The 20,018-nt window shown below is 41.9% G+C and overlaps 1 protein-coding gene across 3 annotated transcripts in view; it reads left to right on the top strand.

Annotated features, from left to right (window-relative positions):
- Positions 1-20,018, top strand: part of LOC124794791 (palmitoyltransferase ZDHHC3) — a 118,916-nt gene that overhangs the window by 37,652 nt on the left and 61,246 nt on the right. For all 3 annotated transcript variants that reach the window (XM_047258443.1, XM_047258444.1, XM_047258445.1), the window contains exon 3: positions 13,839-14,024. In XM_047258443.1, the coding sequence (XP_047114399.1) occupies positions 13,839-14,024 (186 nt within the window). The remainder of the gene's footprint in view (positions 1-13,838; positions 14,025-20,018) is intronic.

Below are 20,018 nucleotides of genomic sequence, written 5' to 3' on the forward strand. Positions count from 1 at the left end.
TTTTGTGGTCAACACAGTCAAAAGCCTTCATTAAATCAAAGAAAACACCTAGCGTTTGCAACCTTTTACTTAATCCATCCAAAACCTCGCAGAGAAAAGAGAATATAGCATTTTCAGTTGTTAAACCATTTCTAAAACCAAACTGAACATTTGACAGCAAATTATGTGAATTTAAATGCTCCAGTAACCTTGTATATACAACCTTCTCGATAACTTTAGCAAACACCGATGGCATAGAAATAGGTCTAAAATTGTCAACATTATCAATGTCTCCCTTTTTATAAAGTGGCTTCACTACCGAGTACTTTAATCGGTCAGGAAACCAACCACTCCTAAAGGAAAAGTTACAGATATGGCTGAGTACTGGGCTAACATACATAGAACAATACTTCAGTATTCTGCTAGATACCCCGTCATATCCATGAGAGTTCTTGGTCTTTAATGATTTAATTATTAACTCAATCTCCCTCTTGTCACTATCGTGGAGGAGCATTTCAGGTAACAGTCTCGGAACACTTTTTTCTAAGAGCGCTATGTGATTCCCTGTTGGGACTAGGTTTCTATTTAGTTCACCTGCTATATTCAGAAAGTGATTATTAAATGCTGTACATATATGCGACTTATCAGTAACATGGACATTCCCACTATGCACTGATTCTATATCCTCGACCTGTCTCTGCAGACCAGCAACTTCTTTTACGACTGACCATATGGTTTTATATATAAATACAAAGATGAGGTGACTTACCGAACAAAAACGCTGGCAGGTCGATAGACACACAAACAAACACAAACATACACACAAAATTCAAACTTTCGCAACAAATTGTTGCCTCATCAGGAAAGAGGGAAGGAGAGGGGAAGACGAAAGGAAGTGGGTTTTAAAGGAGAGGGTAAGGAGTCATTCCAATCCCGGGAGCGGAAAGACTTACCTTAGGGGGAAAAAGGACAGGTATACACTCGCACACACGCACATATCCATCCACACATACAGACACAAGCAGACATATTTAAATATGTCTGCTTGTGTCTGTATGTGTGGATGGATATGTGCGTGTGTGCGAGTGTATACCTGTCCTTTTTTCCCCCTAAGGTAAGTCTTCCCGCTCCCGGGATTGGAATGACTCCTTACCCTCTCCTTTAAAACCCACTTCCTTTCGTCTTCCCCTCTCCTTCCCTCTTTCCTGATGAGGCAACAATTTGTTGCGAAAGTTTGAATTTTGTGTGTATGTTTGTGTTTGTTTGTGTGTCTATCGACCTGCCAGCGTTTTTGTTCGGTAAGTCACCTCATCTTTGTATTTATATATAATTTTTCCCACGTGGAATGTTTCCTTCCATTATATTGACCATATGGTTTTAATTTTATACTGAGACTTAGCTATTCTACCTGCATACCACATACTTTTTGCCTTCCTATGTGCGTGGACCATCGGTGTTGTGCCTGCGAAAATTTCTTGCTGTAAAATTCTAATGGTTGCGAGCACTAGTTCGCCTACTGTTGCAACATGGCATTGTCTGCTGATGTAGAGGGATCGACCATGAGGGCGAGAGGTGCTTGTGGAACTGGGTGAGCCAAAAATGTGGTATCTGCGATAGCAGATTTCAGTTTCGCAAAAGCCACTAGCATTCCATCAGTCCACTTCACTTCCTCACAGGTTTATGTATTCCTCATAGGTACTCATTTAAAGGTGCTGCCAATAAGACATGGTTACGAATGAAACACATATAAAAATTTGTAACACCTAAAAATCGAACTCACATACTGCTAAAGATTGTGGGTAATTAAAGATCATCTCGATGCTCTCTTGTGGAGACCATGTTCCTTGGGCATTGATGGTGTGACACAGGAACTGCACCTCTGCTGCTCCATAAACACGCTTCACTGGATTTATAAGCAAACCATGTCCATGAAGATGGTCGAAAAGTGGGTGAAGATGCTCTAGGTACTCTGTCTCTGATGTGGACATCACTAAAACATTGTCAATACTGACAAAACAGACATCAAGGTCATGTGTCACTTCATCCATGAACCTTTGAAAAGTATGGGCAGTGTTGCATAGGCCAAATGGCATGCTGGTAAATTCAGAAAGTCCAAATGGAGTACACACTACTGTTTTGATGATGTCCTCTAGTGCGACTGGTGTTTGATAGTGAGCTCGCACCAGATCTATGGCAGAGAAGATGCATTTACCATATATGTCACGTGTGAATTCCTCAATGTGGGGCACAGGGTATCGATAGGGATTAGCCCTTACGTTGGGTTAACGATAATTGCCACAGGGATGTCCTCCATTAATTTTCTTTGGCTTGATGTGGAGAGGCAAAGACTGGCTGTTACTAGATAGTCAGCAGATTACCTGTGCTGGCATGAAGGCAAACTCCTGTTTGTCTGCTTTAAACTTATCCAATTTCAAATGCCGTGGTTGTGCATGGATCGGTGGGTTGGGCATTGTTAATGTGTTGTGCACCATATTGTGTTGCACTGGTGCTGTTGTGGGTGACTGCTGTGTAATCTCTGGATACTGCCAAAGGGGTGCAATATGCAGTGTGTTGTGACTTGGCAAGACAGCCAAGCCACTATGAGATAGCCAAAAGGCACGCGTTTAAGCTCACGCAGGCTGGCGTGAGGTCTGGAACAGTTAAAGGAGTTGAGTCTAGTAAAAAAAGTACGGAGCTTCTGGAATACTTAACTTTAATCCATAATTGGTGAACATCGGTCTGACGGTACATGCATCACAAGATAAATAGCAAATGATAATGGCGCCTTGCTAGGTCGTAGAAAATGACGTAGCTGAAGGCTATGTTAACTATCGTCTCGGCAAATGAGAGCGTAATTTGTCAGTGAACCATTGCTAGCAAAGTCGGCTGTACAACTGGGGCGAGTGCTAGGAAGTCTCTCTAGACCTGCCGTGTGGCGGCGCTCGGTCTGCAATCACTGACAGTGACGACACACGGGTCCGACGTATACTACCGGACCGCGGCCGATTTAAAGGCTACCACCTAGCAAGTGTGGTGTCTGGCGGTGACACCACACAGTGAATCACGCATTGCTGTTCATATTCTGGTGCAGTCACTGTGATGAAATCAACCATCGCTGCTTAGGTTGGTTGTCGTGTCCAGAAGATGGTGACGTCTGAGGTCTGAAAATAGTCAAAAGTATGACAAAAAGTTTGCTCCTAATGTCAGATGCACAATGTCGGTGACTATGAATTGCCATTTGAATCAATGTAGGATCAAATCGACGTTGGAGACCCAGATTGAGAGCTAATGTCACCTGTTCACATGTCAATGATGAAGCCATTCGCACCAAAAAGGTGACAGTCATCATGACTACAGTGAGGTAGGCATTTGGCAAGATAAACTGACATGTCTACTGTGGTGTCTACCACAAAAGGCTGTTCGTGTATTGCTTGGTGATGAAAAGGTGATGCCTGTTATCTGTTGAATCAGTTGCTTTTATAACTGAGCCCTTGTCATTGCTTCCTCTTTTTCATGGCGAGTTACTCTTCTTAGCCTCCATACGAAACTGTCTGTGGTACCAACATACCATTGTGGTTGATGGTGAGCAGCTACGACCCCGTGTTGAGCTATGGCACCGATGTCAATTGGTACGTGGTGCAGAGCCACGACCTGTGCTATAATCTCTGCCAGTTGTGCCGATAGCAATGCAAATGATGTTGTGGTGGGACTCTCTGGTTATGGTGCGACAGGTTTCATACTTACATATGGTCAACCATCTGTGCTAGCACATCCAAACCTCCCACACACACCATAAGTATCCCTTGTCTGTTTGTGGGCAGGCATGGCATCCAGGTGCTCCTCATTATGTCTTCACTGACTATTTGCCAAAGTGCACAGACAATGTGATAATTGCGAGGGGTGCGACCACCGAGCTCTTTTGTGGACAATAATTTCTCCAAGTCTCTTGGTCTCTGACCATGACAGGCATTTGATTAGTGTGCTTTTAATTGTTGCGTATCGTTCTGTGGCTGGGGGCGCAGCTAGTATATCCTGTACTTTGAAGTTGTGCGTTCCTTTCATATTGGGGTCACCACTAAATGCTGGCTATTTGACAAGATTTATTCCAACATTTACGAAGCACAACTACAGAGACAATGCATAAAATACATCTCTGGTTACACACAGGGACCAAAAGTAAAAACAAAGAATAAACAACACTATGATTACATAGCGTATCATAAACTTATTTCATAAGCGGCACTATGCAGCAAGATAATTTTCCACTATTACTACAATCCCATTGCCAAAGAAGACGGATGCTGCCTGAGCCATCAGTTTGTCATAGTTGCAAAATACTGTTATGAATTATCTATAGAAAGGTAGAATGACTGGTAGCACCCAACCAGAGAGAAGACTGGTTTGGGTTCTGGAGAAATGTAGGAATACACAAAGCTATACTGATCTTACAGCTTACATTAGAAAATAGGTTGATGAGAAGAAAACATTTGGAGTGTTTGTAGATTTTGAAAATGTTTTTGACTCAAGTTACCATGAATAAAGTCCAGGGCAGCAGCAACTGAGAAAGAACTGAGCAAGAGTTTTAGGCTGTCCCCCATGGTACTCAATCTGTACTTCGAGCAAGCAACAAAAGAAACCGTAGACTGTTTTGAAAAGGAAATTAAAGTCAGTGAGAAGAAACAAAAACTTTGAGGTTTGTTAGAGGCAGTAAAGAACTTTGAAGGTCAATGGAATGGAATGAGTAGTGCCCTAAAAGCAGGTTATAAGGTTATTTCAGCAAAAATAAAGCAAGGGTAATGGGCCGAGGGAAAAAGATCGGGAAATAAGGCACTAAAAGTAGCCGGTGAGTTTTGGTATTTGGGCAGCAAAATAACTGAAGAGACACTTGTAAACATTGAGTGTAAATTTAAGCGTTGGAAAGCCCTTTCCGAAAGTCTGTGGAGTGTAGGCTTATATGGAAGCAGCACATGGACAATAAACAGTAAGTTTTGAAATGTGGTGTTACAGGAGAATGCTGAAGGTCAGGTGGGTGGATAGAGTAACCAGTGAAGAGTTATTGGACAAATTGGATAGAAATCTGCTACTCACCATGTAGCAAAGATGCTGAGTCGCAGATAGGCACAACAAAAAGATTTTCACACTTAAAGCTTTTGGCCAATGGCCTTTGTCAGCAATAGACATACGTACATGTGCACACACACACACTCATGCAAATGCAACTACACAACTACAGTCTCAGGCAACTGAAACCACACTGTGAGCAGCAGCACCACTGCACGATGGGAGTGGCGACCCGGTGGGAGAAAGGAGGAGGCTGGGGCAGGGAGGGGGAGGGATAGTATGGTGGGGACGGTGGAGAGTGAAGTACTGCAGGTTGGGTGACGGGCAGGGGAGAGGTGGGGAGGGGGGGGGGGGGTAGCAGAAAAGGAGAGAAATAGAGAGAGAGAGAGAAATAAATAAAAAAGACTGGGTGTGGTGGTGGAATGACAGCTGTGTAATGCTGGAATGGGAGCAGGGAAGGGGCTGGATGGGTGAGGACAGGTTGAGGCCAGGAGGGTTACAGGAATGTTGTTACATTCCATCTTGGATTTTCAATTGTTTGAACTGGATATAAAAGAACTGTATGGCATGACTTGGATAAAGGAAGAAATATGTTAATGGGACACATCCTGAGGCATTGGGAATAACTAATTTAGTAATAGAGGGATGTCTGTGTGCTAAAAATTGCAGAGGAGGAGTGAGAGGTAAAGATAGATAGATAAAGATTGGGGGGGGGGGGGGGGGGGAGAGGGAGAGAGAGAGAGAGAGAGAGAGAGAGAGAGAGAGAATGTGACTACAGTTCAAATATATGTAGGTTGGAGTTGTTATGCAGAGATGAAGAGACTTCCACAGGACAGATGAGCGTAGAGAACTGAATTAAATCAATCATTGGACTGAAGGCCACAACAACAACACAATATTGAGAAAATTTCTAGTTATACAGAGAACAACTCTCGGCTGTTAGACCAACCAAGAACTCTGCCTTTGCAATCTGTGAGACGTCATTCCTGAGAACCAAATTTGCTTGATTTAGGGAAATGATCCGTTTACTAATGGGCAAAAGCAAGAGAAATGCCTCTGCCTTTAGTTTGCAAGTGTAACCAAAGACTGACTGTATTGCCACTACATATGCAACTGTTGGACATGACGACTGTATATACAATGACTAAGTGGTTTGAAGTGAATATTGTTCTGTTTATATGTGAAAGTCTTCTTTGAATGTAAATAATTTAGGAGCAAAGGAGACCACTCACCAAATAACAGAATCATTGACTTGTCATTAGGCACACACAAATGAGAAAGAAAACTTGCTAGGTTTGGTATAAATCCTTCGTGAAGCTAGAGTGCAAATATACACACAAAACACACTCACACACCTGTGGCCCCACATTGTGCCAGGTGAACACATAATGCCAGGATTACATTTCAGCAGGTGGATTAGGTTGGGGGTTATGTTGGGTGGAACAGATAGAGGGGAAAGAGGTGGGTGGCAGGATGAGGGTTTGAGAGTGGCTAGCTAGAAGCACGGAGGGAGACAGCAGGCTTGCTGGCTGGGAAAACGAGGGAGGAGTGGCAGGGTAGGCACGTGATAGACAGGTACCGGAGCTGGTGGGTTGTGTGTGTGTGTGTGTGTGTGTGTGTGTGTGTGTGTGTGTGTGTGTGTGTGTGTGTGTGTGTGTTGTCACTTTAGCATGACAAAGGATTCATCCCAAAGCTAGCAAGTTTTCATTCTCATTTGTATTGGCCTGATGACAAGTCAACACTTCTGCTGTTTAGTGAGTGGTCTCCTTTACTCCTAAATTAAACCCAGTGGTGCAGCATGTTCAAGTTCAATGGCTGCTTCATAGTTTGTGCCATCTGGATCCTTCCCTTCAGCATCAGCTTTCCTGAACTATGTAGAAGGGAGTTATCCTTGCAACACATCCCTTGCTCCCATTCTCTTCTGGGCCTTAATCTCTGTTAACTCATTTTCCCCACACCCTCTACCCAACAGTTTCCCCTTCCTCTATCCTGACAGCTCCTCCTAATCAATGTGTCTTCATCATCGCCATGTGCTGCACCTTTCCGGTTCTGATACCCTTGTACCATGTGCCTAGCATTTGTACCTGCCACCCCTCTTCCCGCATTTCTAGCCAGCAAGTCTGCTACCTCCCTCTGAGCCACTAGCTAGATTAGACTAGATTTACTTTCATTCCAATTGATCCGTAGTGAGGAGGCCCTCCAGGATGTGGAACGTGTCAGAAAAACAATAATACATGACAAATATTTACAACTAAAACAAATAAGCTAATGTACCTTCCACAGGTCCCAAGTGGAATGATCATAATTTTTTTTTTATGAACACTGTATGAAAGGATCATTTTACAACACTCATTTACTAAGATCACATTAATGCACCGAATTTAAAATTAAAAAAAAATGTTTTTTTTATTTATAAGCTAATAAACATATAATAGAACTACTACAATACTTAATTACAAAGAACACATTACTGCACTGAAATGGTGCAGAAGTTACACACACACACACACACACACACACACACACACACACACACACACACACCAGTTGGTTCTACTGAGAAATCCATCAATGGAGTAGAAGGAGTTGGCCAACAATAAATCCTCTAGGCTTCTCTTAAACTGAATTTCATTGGTTGGTAAGATTTTCATGGCTGCTGGCAAGCTATTGAAAATGTGTATTTCTGAGTAATGCATATCTTCTTGTACAAGAGTGAGTGAGTTTAAATCCTTGTGAAGATTATTCTTATTTCTAGTATTGATTCTATGAACTGAGCTGTTGGTTTGAAAAAGTGATATATTTTTAATGACAAATTTCATAAAGGAATACATATAATGGGAAGCAGTAGTTACCGTATTTACTCGAATCCAAGCCGCACTTTTTTTCCGGTTTTTGTAATCCAAAAAACTGCCTGCGGTTTAGAATCGAGTGCAAAGTAAGCGGAAGTTCTGAAAAATGTTGGTAGGTGCCACCACAACTAACTTCTGCCGTTGAATATATACAGCGCTGCACAGGCATGCTTTGCAGGCACAAAGATAAATACTGGCACCAAAACCTCTGAGTCAGTAAATAAATTGAAAAAAAGATGGAAGACGGGCTTTTTTCTCCGCCCCGAGTTTCGATCACTGCATTTTCATACATTATCCAACGAAGTAAATACAAATTCCGTATTGTTTATCTTCGAATGTAGCAGCATTTCAATGTACTATGAAAATCCGACTGGCAAGACTGTTTGGGATGTTTGTCAATATGGCCAACTCTACGTTCTGAGTTTTTTCCTACCTGTGAGCAGAGATGGTTGCTAATAGGAACTTTTATGAATTGAGAATCACATGCAGTATTCTCTTCACCATAAGAATAATACGAATATAAACATTTTGCCATGTATTTTTTCATGTTTGCTGCTATCTCATTTAAATCCTGTCTGCCTAATAAACTACGAAACTAGTGTGAGACAACAGCAAACGCGAAAGAATATACATATCATGTCGTGTTTGTATTCGTATTATTCTTATGCCTAATAGTGATACAGTCAGAAATGAAGCACGGCAATTGACTAGATTTTTAAATCTAAGATGACTCTAATGTAATGTACAAAAGAGGCGTCTGCAAAGATTTTCAAACAGCGAAAAATTTTAGCGAAACTCTTGTTCAGAACATCTTCTATCGTACGCAGTCTATTATTTGGTTCTTGTTGATCATTATCAAAGAAAGCAGCAGTGTAAGTAACAACCAATAGCAGTCTCTTGCCATTGTTTCACTAATGAGACAATTCCTCTCTTTTTTTTATTGTAAGCGGCGGTAGCGCGCACGAAAGAAGCCATGCCACGAGCGGCGACAGGTCGTAAACACACATTATGAATGCGACCAACAATGCATGACACAGTACAATAATGCATTTTCAGCTTAGAGTGATGTAAACACCTATAACAAAGAGAACAGCACTTATCAGATCAAAGGAAAATAAACAATCAATTCAATCCAGATGAAGCACGTGAAAAAGGAAGGGTACCCGTGTAAATACGGGCCTGACGCATAGCAATGGCTACCTGGTAAAGCTTAACTGCTAAGCTTATGACTCGAACCAAACTACTGTAGCTGTATCGTCATTCATTCAACCTAAATTGTGTCTCATATTACAATGGACCAACTTTGTTTCGATTTGGAGATGCGGCCTAAAACTTTTCTCTCCCTTGAATTTCAAGTCTCAAATTTCAGGTGCGGCTTAGATTCTGGAAATTTTTTTTCCTTGATTTCGAGTCTCATTTTTCAGGTGCGGCTTAGATTTGAGTAAATACGGTAGTAACCCTAGTTCCCTAACAGGCCTCTGCAGGATGTTCTTGAGTTCACACCACATATAACTCTTATTGCACATTTCTGTGCCCGGAAAACTTTAGCTTGGCTTGATGAATTACCCCAAAAAGTAATCCCATATGACATTATGGAGTGAAAGTAAGAATAGTATGCCAGCTTTTTCATTTTTATATCCCCTATGTCTGACAGAATTCGCATTGCAAATAGAGGTTTGTTTGGATGCCTCATCAGTTCTGTGGTGTGCTCCTCCCAGTTGTATTTATTATCAAGCTGTAATCCCAAGAATTTAACACTGTCCACTTCTTCTATCTGCTTGTCATCATATGTTAGGCATATACTCGTGGGACACCCCTTACAAGTTCTGAATTGCATGTAGTGTGTTTCTTAGAAGTTTGGCGACAAAGAATTGGCTAGAAACCAGTGATTAATGTCCACAAATATTTTACTGGCCAATCTTTCTAAGACTACTCTTGATTTGCTATTTATTGCAATGTTTGTATCATCGGCAAACAAAACAAACTTGGCGTCTGGTAATGTATGATGTAACCTTGTGGGACCTCACATGTAATTAGTTCCCAGTTGGATGATGCCTGATAGCTTAATACATGTCTCTTTCCTAATAACACCCTTTGTTTCCTGCCAAAGATATAAGATTTGAACCGTTTGTAGCATTTCCTGTTACACCATAATGTTCTAATTTACTTAAAAGGATATTGTGATTTACACAGTCAAGTGCCTTTAACAGATCACAAAATATACCAGTTGCCTGCAATTTTTTGTCTAATGAATTAAGTACACTTTCACTCTAAGTGTAGATAGTCTTCTCAATATCAGAACACTTGAGAAATCTGAACTGTAACTTTGACAGTATGTTATTTGTGATAAGATGGTTATAATGCCAATTGTACATTACCTTTTCTAAAATTTTTGAGAATGCTGGCAAAAGTGAAATTGGATGGAAATTTGACACTATTTCTTTATCTCCCTTCTTAAACAGTTGCTTAACTTCAGCATATTTCAACCATACAGGAAATATTCCACTGATAAACACAGCTAGCTTAATGTGTTATTTAACTCAGAAGCACATTCTTCAATTAATTTTGTTGATATTTCATCATACCCACCAGATGTTTTTGATTTTAAAGATTTTATGATGGACATTACTTTTGCTAGGGTAGTGAGGATCAAATTCATGTTATGGAAGTTACTTGAAATGTCTGGTCTGAGGTATCCCATGGCAGCATCTACAGAACCTGACAACTTCATCTTTTCAGTGGCAGTTATAAAATGTTTGTTAAAAAGTTTTGCAACACTATACATATCTGTCACCAATGTATCATTACTCTTAATGCTGTTTGCCTCTCTTCATGTCTGGTTCTACCAATATCCTCCTTCACTATATCCCATATTGTCTTTATTTTGTTATCTGATGTGACTATATTTTCCTTGTAATATATTTACTTTGATGTCCTTATTACAGTCTTTAATATTTTGCAGTATTTCTTGTAATGTGCTATAGCATCAACAGCAGAACTGTTTCGGATTGACAGATACAGTTTTCTCTTTGTTTTACAAGATACCTCTCTTCCTTGAGCAATCCATGGCTTCTTTGTAGACTTTGCTCTAACCTTGGTTAGTTTTGGGAGAAAACAGTGTTCAAATAAGGTAAGCACTTTATTAGCAAAAGTGTTATATTTTTCATTCATGCCATGAGAACAGTAAACATCACTCCAGTGAATGTCTGTGAGGAGTGTCCTAAAATAATCAATTTTTGACTTATTGATTACCCTCTTGAGTTCATATTTAACAGATTTTATATCCTGTTCAGTATTAACATTTAACAGAAGGAACTGCATATCACGGTCTGAGAGGCCATTGACTACTGGTTTTGTAATATAATTTTGTTCATCTACATCTACATCCATACTCCGCAAGCCACCTGACGGTGTGTGGCGGAGGGTACCTTGAGTACCCCTATCAGTTCTCCCTTCTATTCCAGTCTCGTATTGTTCGTGGAAAGAAGTATTGTCGGTATGCTTCTATGTGGGCTCTAATCTCTCTGATTTTATCCTCATGGTCTCTTCGCGAGATATTCGTAGGAGGGAGCAATATACTGCTTGACTCTTCGGTGAAGGTATGTTCTCGAAACTTTAACGAAAGCCCGTACCGAGCTACTGAGCATCTCTCCTGCAGAGTCTTCCACTGGAGTTTATCTGTCATCTCCGTAACACTTTCACGGTTACTAAATGATCCTGTAATGAAGTGCACTGCTCTCCATTGGATCTTCTCTATCTATTCTATCAACCCTATCTGGTATGGATCCCACACTGCTGAGCAGTATTCAAGCAGTGGGCTTTTCTATAAAGATATTATCAGTGAGCAATTGGCTACCTTAGTTGGGAACTATACAGTGGGAATTAAGTTGAATGATAGTGTTATTAACTGAAATGAGTTCTTATTGGGAGAGTCTTTAAGGAAATCTGCATTGAAGTCACCAGCAACCACTATTTCTTTGTTTTTGGTTGTTAAATGGGCCAGTACAGCTTCAAGATGGTTTATGAACAGATTAAAGTTACCTGCAGGTGCCCAATATACACTTAATATTATGAAGGATTTTTTATGAAATTCTACTTCTTTTGCACATGCTTCCACATGCTGTTCTAGGCAAAATTTATGAATGTCTATGTTCTTAAATTTATGACAGTTCCTGATGAATGTGGCAACTCCTCCTTTCTCCATTTCTGCTCTACAAAAGTGAGATGCTAACCTAAATCCTGTAACACTTAAAAGTTCTATACCAGTGGTCATATGATGTTCAAAGAGGCAGATTATGTCAGCTGGGTTTGAGGACTCTAATTTATCTGTGCAGATAATTAATTCATTAATTTTATTTCTGTCCTCAAATACTTTGATGCAATAAAGATAGCTGACATTTCACATTGACTGAGTTAAAAATTGAGTAGAGTTGAAATTTCTCTTGATTGTTGAACATTCTTAGCCAACAGTTGTTTATGCTGATGTCATAAGCTAGAATTATGTTTTTTGGTATCTTTCTCAAACTGAAGGTTTGTCTAAATCCTAACCTCTCTTAAACCTCTAACCTCTCTTAAAACTTGGTTTCTTTCTGTCCTCTGATAATAATAAAAATAATAAAAAAAGGTTTTTCTGAACCCTATAACCACTGCTATTTTATCACTCATGACAGTGTTCATTAAAACATGCCAGGAAGTTTCATATCAGTGCACACTCCGCTGCAGAGTGAAAATCTCATTCTGGAAACATCCCCCAGGCTGTGGCTAAGCCATGTCTCCGCAATATCCTTTCTTTCAGGAGTGCTAGTTCTGCAAGGTTCGCAGGAGAGCTTCTGTAAAGTTTGGAAGGTAGGAGACGAGGTACTGGCAGAAGTAAAGCTGTGGGTACCGGGCGTGAGTCGTGCTTCGGTAGCTCAGTTGGTAGAGCACTTGCCCGCGAAAGGCAAAGATCCCGAGTTCGAGTCTCGGTCGGGCACACAGTTTTAATCTGCCAGGAAGTTTCAAGAATATAACCCTTTTGTTTGTGTTGGTCGAAATTTGTAAGTCTTTTTGTCCGACGCATGGACTATTGCATTGAACTTATTCCAGACATCACTCTTCTTCTAATTGAGCACAGTTGCAGGGTATACACCAACACCTAATTTTTTTTTCCTTACACCCTCTGCAGTCTCACAAAACACAGCTTTATTTGAGACCATCTGATCCCAAGAGTAGGTGATTTTGTCAGTGCTACTTTACAACACAAGATTGTGCAATCAACTTTATTAAATCACAACTAGCATTACACTCCTGCGTACTTCAGTAAGATAAGTTGAGTCGAGAAGTAGGAAGCAACCATAGTGCCACAATTATCGGAGTCATACTCGTGGAACTGCACCTGAAAGAAAGGAAACTGAAATAAAACCAACGTAATGGCAGTGCCGTGATTTCTAAAGTATGCAACCCCCAACTGTGTGTGTGTGTGTGTGTGTGTGTGTGTGTGTGTGTGTGTGAGAGAGAGAGAGAGAGAGAGAGAGAGAGAGAGAGAGAGAGAGAGATGTGTGCAGAGTAGAGAACTTAAGGGGGGAGAGAATTACATTTGTAACTGAGGAGAAGAATATCTTGTAGAAAAGGTGAAACAGACAAAGAGAAAATTTTATGTAGACAAAAATGCTGTATAACCTCTGTGTTCATAAAAAAAACTGTGAATGTACCAGTTCTGATATGCATATGTAGAATCTCTCATCAGTTGTTTCATTTTCAAGTGAATGTGACCTCTTCCCCATCTCTCTAGGCTGCACGTATGTGTCCAAAAATTTTGTTATGAACACTTGTAACATTCTGGCATAGAATAAATATTTCTTCTGCATGGTTTTTGCCCTGCTAAAGAGCATTATCTCATATGTTTTACCCACTTTTGCTGAGTGATGATTGCTGTGTAATACATGACCATTTTTCTTACTTGTTTTTCAGGATATTTGTGGTATCATTTGTGCTATTCTGACATGGCTACTGATACTGTATGCAGAGTTTGTTGTTGTGATGGTTATTATGGTTCCAAGTCCATACCCTCTGTACAGCACAGTCAATATGGTTATATTTCAGACTTTTGCATTCTTGGCCTTTGCTTCTCATCTGAGAGCAATGTTTACAGACCCAGTAAGTACAATAATTCTGATGTATTTTTCCAGTTTATATTGCAATGTATCATCAAAGTAATGTGAAGATAATAATAATAATAATAATAATAATAATAATAATAATAATAATAGTAATAGTAATAAATAATAATAATAAAATAATATGTATTCTATTCATTGTGACCCAATCTGTTGTTGTTGTTGTTGTTGTTTAGAAATATTGAACACTGTACTGTGTTAACTGTTATTAAATATGATTTATAACCCTCAACATGTTGTCATATGTAAGACATGGAAAGTCTAGTGCAGATATGGGTCTTTCATTTAATGTTTCTGCAGTTTTATATAATTTCATTGCATTTAATAGCATCATGTTTTCTGGATTTCATTCATTCTATTGAAAGTTAGTCATTATTGTCTATCATAGTCCCTTGTGGAATTTGACACAGACCCTTACTTTTGGTAGGCCCTAATTAATTTCACCCACATTTGGAATCCATAGTAATCTCGCAAGATATTAAATTCTTTTCAGCGATATATACATGTCACCATTGTTGTGTAACCTATCCTTGTGATATACATTCCAGTTTGAATTTTTGATTCCACTGCTATTCACTTCCAGTTTCAGCCAACTTTCTTTTCCTAATACTAGTAATTCTGGATCTTACAACTCCTGCAGTTTACTAGTACCATGTTGACATTTTCTCTTTCAAATCTCCAAGGATAAAAGTTCTATAAGAGAAACGTGGCTGATGTACAGTTTCCGCAGGCAGTGACCTCAGGGATGGGTTCCTCAAATCTAAAAGCCCCCGATGTTTGTGCCACATGTACTCTGTTACCTGAGAAACTACTTCCTGTGTTTAGTGCACACCTGGCCTATTGAGAGGGAGGAGGTGACTACATTTCTCCACCTGATAGTGGAGGTTGAGTAATTTGCAACCAAGATCCATTGCAGAACCATCTGAGCCTCTGGTTTAGACCTTACTCTTGCCTCCAAGCAAGATGACGATGATGGTTGATGGTGGATAAGATGCTGCAAATATTGAACATTGCTTGTACCCACATGCAATATTAGCAGCCTTCAGCAATCCAACTAACTGATTAAAGGTACCTATGTTGGCCTCAGAACCCAAGCGGCAAGCAACGTGCACCATTCGTGTTGACATGAGTTGCAATTTGCTGTTGATTGCAGACAGTATGTTCAGTAGCCACCAGCAGAACCTCCTCCACAATTTGGATGAGACCTCCTGGCAGATGTACTGAGTGTGTACTGGTCTTCTTTTCCGACCTGCCTCCTATCCACTGAGAGGCTCCATTACCTGTCCAGTGTTGGAGCTGCCAATGAACAACTTGCCCACCTTCTGCACTTGTCCAGACTTTGCGCAACAGATGAAGCTCCCTTTACTCATTCATATATTTTATGAACATTGGGCAGCAACTCATACCCGTCACTAAGGAATAAGGAGACAGCTGGTGGCCGGTTCCCATTTTTGCTCTCCACTCAGAGACATGTGAATGCATCCATGTCCGAGCCTGTAGGGGGCTCACCGCTCTGCTCTTTGGCGAGTTTGTGCTTGGCTACCAGGAGGCCGCAGCCTCCGCAGCGTCTTTCCCTTCTGTGCTGCATGTCTATCCTCTTGCTATTGGTGTTTCCCTCTGTTGTGGAGCATGTCTGGCACGTCATTACAAATGTGTTCTGTATATTCAGTCACCGATGTCAGAACAGTCTCTCCACTGTTTTTCGTGTTTTTGTTTCTATTTTTGTTCCCTCTCTCCTACCCTTCTTCCACTTCAGCGTTTGAGGTTCCTCTTTTTCTTCTTCCTTCCTGTGTATTCCTGAAGGCCAGCCACATGTCTGATGCGTAACTAGGTAACACATAATTCCCTACCCCAAGTTGACACGTAAGGTTTGCATGTACCCCCTGGTAAGGGCCAGGCCCAGGGAGCGGTGACTACCTGAGCTGCTATCTTCCAGAACTGTTGATTGAGCCTTCTGGGCTGTTCAGGAGGTGTGACCTGAGGTGTGAACAATCAATGAAGGTGGATGGGATGGGGGAGGGGGGGGGTCACAGTTGGAAGGAGTGTGCCATCAGAGACACTGACAATCATGGGGGATTTTTTGCAATGAGCCAATCTCTTTTTCACAGTCATTGTCTACCAAACATAAACAGAATGAGGCTAATGATTCAAAGACCCTCCCAGCTGCACCATGGTTCCTTGTGATTTCAAGTACTGAAGATGGTCAGTCCTTTACTACAGTAAATCTGTTTATTATTCAGAATGGTTTTGATGCACTTGCTAGCCCTGTGAAATCCTGCTCTCATTTATGAAATGGCACTTTGCTTCTGGAGACTACTTCAGATTCTCAAGCACAACAGCTGCTTGCTGCTTCGCTCCTCCGTGGCTATCCTGTTTTTGTTGAGGTCCATTGAACACTGAATTCTTCCTGTGGTGTTATTTACACTAGGCTGCTTGATGGTCTGACTGAGGCAGAAATCCAAATGTACCTCTCTGATCAGTGTGTCATTGTAATCCATCAAGTGATTGGTAGATGCATCCTTAGTGCCCACATGCACTCTTTTTCTCACTTTTGATAGAGTGGTGCTCCTGTCAAAGATCAAAGCAGGTTATGAAGTTATCACAGTCCAACCGTACATTCCGAACCCGATGCACTGTCACAAGTGTCACCATTTCAACCACACTTGAATGTCCCGTCGACACCCAACCAAATGTGTAGGGATACTCACAAGGGTAATTGCCCACCTCCTTCTCCCTCCTTTAGAGATTGTCCTGTGTATCTTGATGAGGGGGCTGTCTGGTTAACAGAAAAGTGCCTCACCTGGTTACTTGCAAATTATTGGTTAGTTGCAAACCCTGTGTTCTACCAACTAGCATGTATAGTACTATTCTTGCTACATCTTGCTCCATGAAAGACATGGCCACACAGAGATATGACCTCAAATTCAGCGCTGCAGTTGTTAAATCACCCAGTGTCATGGTAGCATCCCCGTCTCCTCCTCCAATCCTGCAACAAGCCACCAAACTTTCACCTCAGGGGTCAAAGTTACCTGGTACACAACCGGCAGAGTGGGAAGGACAGATGGAATACTCCCATGAAAACTTCCTATGTCCCTCCAGCCAACACACATCTGAGTCTTCCTCTGCCAACCGCAGAGGTTTCAAGAAGTCAAACAAAGGCAAATGGTGTTCTCTTTCATCGGCTCGGAGATCCTCTTCAATGGTTTCGCCACACGATACACTCGTCCGGCCGACCTCCATGTCACCGGTGTGCACCGCCAACAATTTTTCTACCATGGCCTCGATAGACCAACAGAAGGAGAATGCTGATGCATCTGTAGATCTCATGGAGCGGGATCCTCCAGCTTCTGCATCCTATAGCAGTGAGTTTTCTAAGGCTGGCACTTGGCAGCCACCGAGATGACACCCCTTCATTTTTTCCCTCTCCCCTTTCCCTGTCATGGGTCTCCTCCAATGGAATGTTCACAGCCTTAGATCCAACAAAGAGGACTTATGGTTCTCTTAGAATTGCAGTGTCCACGTGTTCTCTGACTCCAGGAAACAAAATTCTGTCCTCATGAACACATTGAGCTCTTGCATTTCTTCATGGTCTGCTTTGACCTTCCCCGCCAAGGAGGGCATTCCATCTCATAGGGGAGTCATGCTGTTCATCCAGGATGTTCATACTCAACCCATCTCCCTGACTATCTGGCTTGTGTTGCAGTCCGCATTTTCCTTCCTCACCTGACCTTTTCCTTTTGTACCAGTTACATCCCCCCGTCATTCAGTGTCACCAGGGCAGACTTTGTCAAGCTTACTGGGCAGCAACCTCACCCCTTTCTGCTGCTCAGTGGCTTTAATGTGCCCCATCCCCTTGTGGTTCTCCCAGAACCTGCCCTCTTGGCTGACCTTCTCAATCAACTTAACATCCTCTGCCTTAAACGAGAGCACCCACATTCCTTTCAGACTCTACGCACATCTGTTCGCATTTGGACTTGCAATGCCCAGTTTGTCCATCATCTTGAGTGGTCCGTTCTCTCTGACACATACTCAAGTGACCATTTCCCGTGTGCTATCCATTTGCTGACTTCTACTCCACCTATGTCCACACCCAAATGGCAGCTTTCTAAGGCCGATTGGAGGCTTTACTTCTCCTTGGCAACCTTTGATGAACAACATTTCTGCAGGTAGAATATCTTACAAATGTTACTCTTACCACTGTAGAATGTTCCATTCCTTGCACTTCCTCTTTATCACGCCGTGTTCCAGTCCTTCGGTGGACTGAGGCATGCTGCAATGCAATTCACATGCAGTGACATTCTCTCCGCATTTTGATCTGTCATCCTGCGATGGCAAACTGCATTCATTATAAACAGCTGCATGCACAGTGTTGTCGCATTCTTCAGGATAGCAAAAAAGGTAGCTGGATTTCATTTACTAGTTCTTTTAATGGCTCGCCTCCCTCTTCCATCATGTGGACCAACCTCGGACAACTCTCTGGGACCAAGGTCAATTCTCCAATTTCTGTCCTGACAGTGACAGATAATGTCACAGTGAACCCTTTGCTATTCCAACACCTTGAGCTGCCATTTTGCGGAGATTTGAAACTCCTCCCACTATCATCCTTTCTTCCTCCATCGGAAATGAGTGGAGGAGGCTTGGGCTACTCCCTTCTCTCCTCGGAATAGGGAGTGCTACAATGACGCCTTTAGTATGAGGGAGCTAGATCATGATCTCATTTCATTGTGATCCTCCGCCCCAGGGCCAGACAATGTTCACTTTCAGATGTTGCAGCACCTTTCTCTTGCAGGCAGGCATTTTCTCCTTTATACGTACAACCATATCTGGGCAGAGGGCATGTTTCACAGGTGGTGGTGTGAAACCACTGTCATACCCATACTTAAACCTGGTAAGGACAAACACCTTCTTTCTAGCTATTGCCCTATTTCACTCACCAGCTATATTTGCATGGTGATGGAACGTATGAGTCATGTCCGGCTGGTATTGTGGCTCGAGTCTCACAATTTACTAACCAGTGCACTGCGTGGATTTCGAGAGGGCCGTTCTGCAGTTGACCATCTCGTCACTTTGTCCACCCATGTCATGAATGGTTTTCTGTGGAAATCCCAGGCTGTGGCCGTGTTTTACAATTTGGTGAAAGTCTACGACACCTGCTGGAGGACAGGTATCCTCTGTACTCTCCACACATGGGGCTTCCATGGCCACCTGCCCGTTTCCTTCAGGAATTTTTAAAAGACCAACTTTTCAAGGTATGTGTGCATTCTTTATCCAGGGATATGGTATGCCTCAGGGTTCCATCCTGAGCATCATCGTCCTCCTTGCTATCATCATGAACAATATAATGGCCTGTCTTGCTCTGATTTCATTGATGGTTTTGCCATGTACTGCAGCGCATCACAGACTTGTCTCATTGAGCGACATCTTCAGTGATGTCTCAATCATCTTTACTCATGGAGCATTGACAATGGCTTTCATTTTTCCACTGAAAAACCATTTGTATGAATTTCCGGCTGTGAAATTGGTTTCTTCCACCATCTTTACATCTTGGGCCTGTCACTGTTTTGTTCGTTGAAACTATGAAATTCCTGCGGCTCATGCTCAATAGGAAACTCTGTATGCAGTCCCTCAATGTCGTAAGCATCCTCAGTGGTACTTCCTGGAGAGCAGATTGAACCACCCCACTAGACTATGGGTATTTCGTTCATGCATCTGCACGTCCATCCCTCTTATACCTTCTCAATACTATCCACCATCATGACACCCATTTGGCCACTGGCACCTTTTACACTAGCCTGGTTGAGAGTCTGTATGCAGAAGCTGGCAAACTACCCCTGTCTTACTGCCGTGAGTTTCTCCTCAGCAGATATGTATGCCGTTTGTCTGCCATGCATGGCCACCCCTCCTATGCCTCCTTCTTTGATGACTCCTTTGATCGTCAGTATGAGGCGCATCCATCTTTTGTGTTACCTCTTGG

This window comes from Schistocerca piceifrons, chromosome 4 (assembly GCF_021461385.2).
Source record: "Schistocerca piceifrons isolate TAMUIC-IGC-003096 chromosome 4, iqSchPice1.1, whole genome shotgun sequence".
Classification (NCBI taxonomy): Eukaryota; Metazoa; Arthropoda; class Insecta; order Orthoptera; family Acrididae; genus Schistocerca; species Schistocerca piceifrons.